The sequence below is a fragment of the Poecilia formosa genome, unplaced genomic scaffold (genome assembly GCF_000485575.1).
Source record: "Poecilia formosa unplaced genomic scaffold, Poecilia_formosa-5.1.2 Scaffold594, whole genome shotgun sequence".
NCBI classification, from domain to species: domain Eukaryota; kingdom Metazoa; phylum Chordata; class Actinopteri; order Cyprinodontiformes; family Poeciliidae; genus Poecilia; species Poecilia formosa.
Window position 1 is genome coordinate 218,048 of NW_006800533.1, and position 6,796 is coordinate 224,843.

General features: G+C 51.0%; 1 protein-coding gene across 1 annotated transcript; it reads left to right on the forward strand.

Moving 5' to 3' along the window:
- Nucleotides 1-540: 540 nt before the first annotated feature.
- On the forward strand, nt 541-5,110 carry LOC103129982 (receptor-type tyrosine-protein phosphatase O-like; the record flags this gene model as incomplete). The annotated part of the gene is made up of 4 exons (XM_007541255.2): nt 541-914; nt 3,789-4,050; nt 4,225-4,380; nt 4,730-5,110. Coding segments are annotated over exons 1-4 (847 nt in total), but the record flags the coding sequence as incomplete, so codon positions are not given.
- Between the last annotated feature and the right edge of the window lie 1,686 nt (nt 5,111-6,796).

The window sequence follows — 6,796 nt, forward strand, 5'->3', positions numbered from 1 at the left end:
TATTTGGTTAGTAAAGTTTATTTTCCAGACTTAAATGTATGTTCCAGACAATATGTTCTTCCGAACTAAATATTCCGCTTGCTAGCCAAACATTTAGCTAACAAGCTAAATATTTTGTTAGCAGGCTAGCGTGCTTACTAAAGGTCGGTAACTATTTAGGTAACAAATAAGTATATAGCTTCCAAACTAAATATTTAGTTTTGAAGAGTTTCAAACTTTAATTTAGTCTGAAACGGTGACATTTGTGAATTAATGATGGACTTTTATTCCCCCCTGTGTCAGACTCCATAAAATAAAGTATTTGTGTTTATTTGGAACAAACGGCTCCTGATGTGCAGGATATTTTAAAGTGTTTGAATTTCAGTTTACTGTAAAACTAATTCAACAGTTTCTCTGTGATTATTTCTCTCTGAACATTTTACAGTGCTGCGGACTTTTAATCGATTTGGTTCCGAACCAGATAACTAGGTCAGAACATGTTTCCCAGTCAGTGGTTCGTGTGTCTGATGAAGAGGAGGAGGAGGAGGTGCGCGTCTCCGTGCAGCCTCCGGAGCTCTGCGCAGCGCAGGGCGGGGCGACGCCGCGCAGCAGCAGCTTCATCCCGGCTGACCGACACCGACCTCCTGCTCGTCTCCGGGCCGCGGCATGGACCCCGCAGCCCGGCCCGTTTTCCCTGGCTCCCAGCAGGTCCGGTTCGGCTGAAGATGCGCAGTTAGAGGTGCGCAGCAGAAATCTCCCGCAGATCGAATCTGTGCAGAGCGTCGCGGAGCGTCGGCCGCTGCGGCAGAAACAGCGCCATTGTTTGGATGCGCAGCGGAACGGGAGGCTCCAGGCCGGGCTGAGAGCGCTCAGAGCCGGCAGCCAGCATGCTGCCTCCGCCGCTGCTCGCCGCCCTGCTGCTCGGCTCGGTCCAGGTGGGTCAAGGCCCGAACGGACCGCGCGGTTCGGGGGCTTTGTTCAGAACCGGCCTCACTGGAGGCGACGGGGCTGAATGAAACGTGCGTGTTGAGCGTGTGCGTGTTTCAGTGCGTGAGGTGAAGGGGGGTAGATGGTCCCGTGCGGGCAGCCAGCAGCTCGTTGTCCCGCAGAAAGTGGGTCAGTCGGCTGCAGCCTGACTGAGGAGGGATGTCTGTCAGCATCACTGAGGATCACACACACACACACACAGACACACACACACACACACACACACACACAGAAACACAAAGAGACACACACAGAGAAACAGAGACACACACACAGAGAGACACAGAGAAACAGACACACACACAGAGAGACACAGAGATACACACACACACACACACACACACAGAATCTCTCTGTCCGGCTCCAAGTTCTGCTGCTGAGTGATGGTGAGACCAGAACTGGTTCTGGTTCTGATGGTGATCTGCAGACACCCTCCAGGCTCACTCTTATCTGACAGTCCGGTTTCATATTTCTGGTCCGGTATCAGAACCGTCTGAGTTGGGTCGGGTTGTCTGGCCCATCGAACCTCTTCCAGAACCGAACATGTCTGGACTTCCTGTAGCTCAGCTGGAGTCTGGATCTGGTTATGTTCGTGTCGGATCTGATTTGGTTCTGAGTGGTAAACATGAGGACGCTTCAGTTGTAGTAATGGGTGATCCGGCTCTTTGCCCAGGGTGTCAGAGTGCTGGGGGCGTGGAGGAGAACCGACCCGAAATGAACGGGTCTACTTAAGGACTGTAGGCACGCGGAGTCCAAACTATTTCAATGACACAGATTATGGTTGTCATAAATCTAAATCTATAAATGAAAGTTTGATTATTTTGGTCTCGATTGGAAAAAACTGCATCAACGTTTATTTAACAAACTCTTCCTGTTGGTTCATTACGCTGAACTTGGAGTATAAACCAACCTGATCTGGCCTGCTGGTTGCTAGGCAACACCTCTGGTCCCCCAGCAACCAGCACAGCGAGTCTCGATTCTGTCCAGCAGGGGGTGCAGCCAACAGCTGCTCTGCTGGAGGCCCAGTTCTGCTGTGGTTCTGGGCCTTCAGGAGGGTCTCTGGAGCAGAACCAACATTGAGCCGGATGGGTCCAACTGGTTCTGCTGCCGGGGTCAGCCTGGTTCTGTCGGGTTCTGCTCCTCTGTGTAGAACTGTGCTGAGATGCTCACAGATCGGGTCAGAACCGGGTTAACAGAGTTTATTCAGGGTGTTGGCAGGAAACATATCTCCCTGGTTCTGAATAGTGACCGGTTTCAGAACCGGATCAGAGAAAATCAGCTGGGTTCTGGTGCATCCCATCAATTGGACCTATGCTGGAGAAGTCAGGAGAACTCCAGCTGGTGGTTCTGGTTCTGGTTCTGGAAGCTTCATGAAAAGTCACATGAAGTCGGGTCCGGTGTGCCCGTTTGGACCTCCTGTCCTCCTGGTACCGGGTTCTTCCTCAGCCATTGTGTTTACATCACAATGTTGGCAGCTGCTGGGAGGGGCTGACCTTTGACCCGACCCCCCTCCAGCTGGGTCCATTCAGCCGAATGGGTGCGACCAATCAGAGAGCAGAACTGTTCTCCACTTTCTGTTCGCTGAACCCAAAGAATGGACCAACAGAAATGGTTCTGGACTGGTTCTGTTGGATCTGGTTGGCTCCTCCTTCTCAGATCAGAACTGGACCGGTCGATGGAAGAACGGTCAGCTTTCAGCTTTGGCTCCGTTGCCATGGTGACCCTGGAACCAGACATAATGACCCCCGGCCCCCACCCGTCACCACTTCATCCCTGTTGCCATGGTAACGGCCAGCAGTCATGAACAGACGCGTTTCCTGCTGACCGGAACCAGAACTGGATCAGAACCGGCACATTACTGGTTCTGGGATGAGGAATCTGGGTCAGAGACAGAACCGGGTCAGAACCCGGGCCGGAGGCAGCAAGCAGATGTTGTTCAGGGAAACCAGCTGTGGTTATGTTGGGTCACATGCTGGTCCCTTAAGACCAGTAAAACCCAGAGAGATCCAGAAAACTGGGTCAGAACCTGCAGAAATGTTTCATAAGTCATGTTAGAAGCAGCTCTGATCCGGTTCAGTATCTAAGGGTTCGAGTCCGGATGGTTTCAGCAGAACCGTCGGGTTTTCAGTTTGGGAATTAAAATGTTCAGGAGTCTGTTCAGAAAGAAGAATCTGTTCAGACAACTAGGTTTTGGGTGGAACTGGTCCCAGCAGGATCCGGTCGACAATCCGGACATCCCAAGGTCAGGATGTTTTCACCGGCTGCTCAGAGGCAACCTGGCAGGAAGTAATCACCACGACCGGACCGGGAGAGACGATCCGACCGGACCGAGGTTCCTGATTGTTCTTCTCAGACCTGCTAGGATCCAACTGATGATCTGAAACATTGCAGACTGTTTGATGTTGACATAAAACTAATTTCATTTTTTACTGAATTTTTATAGGGACCCGTTCAGTGAATCAAATGTTTTCTGTTTGAGGAACCCTTTCCAGAAAGGAATCGGTTCGGAGTCAGAAAACGATCCAGTCAAAGAATTGTTGGGTAAAACCAGGAAAGACTTTCGGCCATTTTTAACCGTCACAGGAAGGAAAACTGGACAAACAAGAACCGGATCAGAAGTTTTAGGTGACAGTGTTTCACCTGCAGCGCTGCTTCAGAGTGGAGTTCCTCAGGGCTCGCTCCTGGTTACCGCTGTTTTGTAGTTTTATTTCTGAGACCTCCAGAAAGGCTGATGGGTCGTGAGGTTCCATCGTTTTTCTGCCTTCCTGTCTGAACCTGGTTGAACTTCCTGTCAGCTGATGACACGCGGCTGTGTTTTCCAGGTTTCCTCGGCGTTTCAGGTGTCCACCAATCAGGAGGGACTGATTGTGGCGACGCTGGAGCGCGGCGACCTTCAGGACAACGTCACAGCGTATGCGGTGCAGATCTCAGGAGAACCTCGGCTGGTTCTGGTTCCGTTCATCAACACCAGCGAGCCGCTGCTGTTCAACGCGTCTTTCCACGGCCTCTGCTACACGGTGGGGCTACTGGTCAACCTGGGACGGAGCTGGTCCCGACCCATGAAGAGCGTTCCCGTTCTCACAAGTAAGGAGCATTCCAGCTGCTCCTGTTTATGAAATATCACCACCTGATATACCAGACCTTCAGATATTATCAACATTACACTGTGTGTTGCTAGAAGTGGAGCGAAAACTTTATTTAAATTTTTTTTTAATTCCTCAGAAAACATTTTATGTTTCCATCTTCCTGTTTCCGCAGAGCCACTTCCTGTCCGTGCTGCGTACATCTCTGACTACAGAGAGGCTCCAGAAACCGGCGTTGTGTTCGACATTGACCCACCAGTCAGAACCGTGTTCAGCCGGGTCAACATCAGCTACACGGAGGGCCTGGAGCGCCGCTCCATGCTCTATAAAGGTGAGGAAAACTGAAACCTGATGAAACACCGTCTGCTTGGAAACATAAATACCAGGCTGTAGTTTCTCGCCTGACCTGATGGTGGCAGTGTAATCCCCGCCAATAATATGACATGTTAATCTCCTTAGAGTCCAAACAGTCGGTTCTGAGGAACTCCAGACATGAACTCAGACGCCAGTGTTTCCTGGAAGCCCAGTTCTTCCTCATCCAGTCGGTGGGAAAACGTTCCCACTGACTGGATGATCCCAGTTTCCCCTTCAGATTATTCCTGATTCCAGAGGAATGACAGGAATCAGGTGGGTTGAAGGTGAACCGCTTTCTCCAGGTCGTCTCTTCTGTTCGTCTCCAGATTTCTACAAAGGGAAGACGGTGTTCAAGCACTGGCTGCCAGGTGTGTGCTACCGGAACATCACCTTCCAGCTCATCTCCGAGGCGACGGCGCTGCAGACGGCGCTGACCAGCCACAGCGACGTCACACACAGCCCGCTGCACCACCGCACAGGTGAGCAACACTGGGTAGATACACCTGGAGAACACCTGGTTAACGAAACCTGGAAGCCTGGTCCTGGTTCTGGTCCTGGTTCTGGTCCTGGTTCTGGTCCTGGTCCTGGTGCTGGTCCTGGTCCTGGCCCTGGTCCTGGTCTTGATTCTGGTCCTGGTCCTGGTTTTGGTCCTGGTTTTGGTCCTGGTTCTGGTCCTGGTCCTGGTGCTGGTCCTGGTCCTGGCCCTGGTCCTGGTCTTGATTCTGGTCCTGGTCCTGGTTCTGGTTCTGGTTTTGGTCCTGGTTCTGGTCCTGGTTCTGGTCCTGGTTCTGATTCTTGTTCTGGTCCTGGTCCTGGTTCTGATTCTGGTCCAGGTCCTGGTTTTGGTCCTGGTTCTGGTCCTGGTCCTGGTTCTGGTTCTGATTCTTGTTCTGGTTTTGGTCCTGGTTCTGGTCCTGGTTCTGGTTCTGATTCTTGTCCTGGTTCTGGTTCTGGTCCTGGTTCTGATTCTGATTCTTGTCCTGGTTCTGGTTCATGTCCTGGTTCTGGTTCTGGTCCTAGTTCTGATTCTTGTTCTGATTCTGATTCTGGTTCTGGTCCTGGTTCTGGTCCTGGTTCTGGTTCTGATTCTTGTCCTGGTTCTGGTTCATGTTCTGGTCCTAGTTCTGATTCTGGTTCTGATTCTTGTTCTGATTCTGGTTCTGGTTCTGGTTCTGGTCCTGGTTCTGGTTCTGATTCTTGTCCTGGTTCTGGTTCTGATTCTTGTCCTGGTTCTGGTTCATGTTCTGGTCCTAGTTCTGATTCTGGTTCTGATTCTGGTTCTGATTCTGGTTCTGATTCTTGTTCTGATTCTGGTTCTGATTCTGGTTCTGGTCCTGGTCCTCGTCCTGGTTCTGGTTCTGGTTCTGGTCCTGGTCCTGGTTCTGGTTCTGATTCTTGTCCTGGTTCTGGTCCTGGTCCTGGTTATGATTCTGGTTCTGATTCATGTCCTGGTTCTGATTCTGGTTCTGGTTCTGGTTCTGGTCCTTGTTCTGGTTCTGGTCCTGGTTCTGATTCTGGTCCTGGTCCTGGTTCTGGTTCTGATTCTTGTCCTGGTTCTGGTTTTGGTCCTGGTTCTGGTTCTGATTCTTGTCCTGGTCCTGGTTCTGGTCCTGGTTATGATTCTGGTTCTGGTCCTGGTTCTGATTCTGGTTCTGATTCTTCTTCTGGTCCTGGTCCTCGTTCTGGTTCTGATTCTTGTCCTGGTTCTGGTCCTGGTTATGATTCTGGTCCTGGTTCTGATTCTGGTTCTGATTCTGGTTCTGGTCCTGGTCCTCGTTCTGGTTCTGATTCTGGTTCTGGTCCTGGTCCTCGTTCTGGTTCTGATTCTGGTTCATGTTCTGGTCCTGGTTCTGATTCTGGTTCTGATTCTGGTTCTGGCCCTGGTCCTGGTCTTGATTCTGGTTCTGATTCTGGTCCAGGTCCTGGTTTTGGTCCTGGTTCTGGTCCTGGTCCTGGTCCTTGTTCTGGTTCTGATTCTTGTTCTGGATCTGGTCCTGGTCCTGGTCCTGGTTCTGGTTCTGATTCTTGTCCTGGTTCTGGTCCTGGTTCTGATTCTTGTCCTGGTTCTGATTCTGGTCCTGGTTCTGATTCTTGTCCTGGTTCTGGTTCTGGTCCTGGTTCTGATTCTGGTTCTGATTCTGGTTCTGGTCCTGGTCCTTGTCCTGGTTCTGATTCTGGTTCAGGTTCTGGTCCTGATTCTGGTTCTGGTTCTGGTCCTAGTTACTCTGATCTAATGGCGTTTCCTGTTGTTGAACAAAGATCCTGATGAGAGGTGAGATGCTTCACTCCTGCAGACAGATGCAGCCCTGATGGAAACGTTCAGGGGAAACAAGAGAAGGAGATTTGAGAAGACGGTGATTGCACGTTCCAGACCACCAGGCTGTTTTTAAACA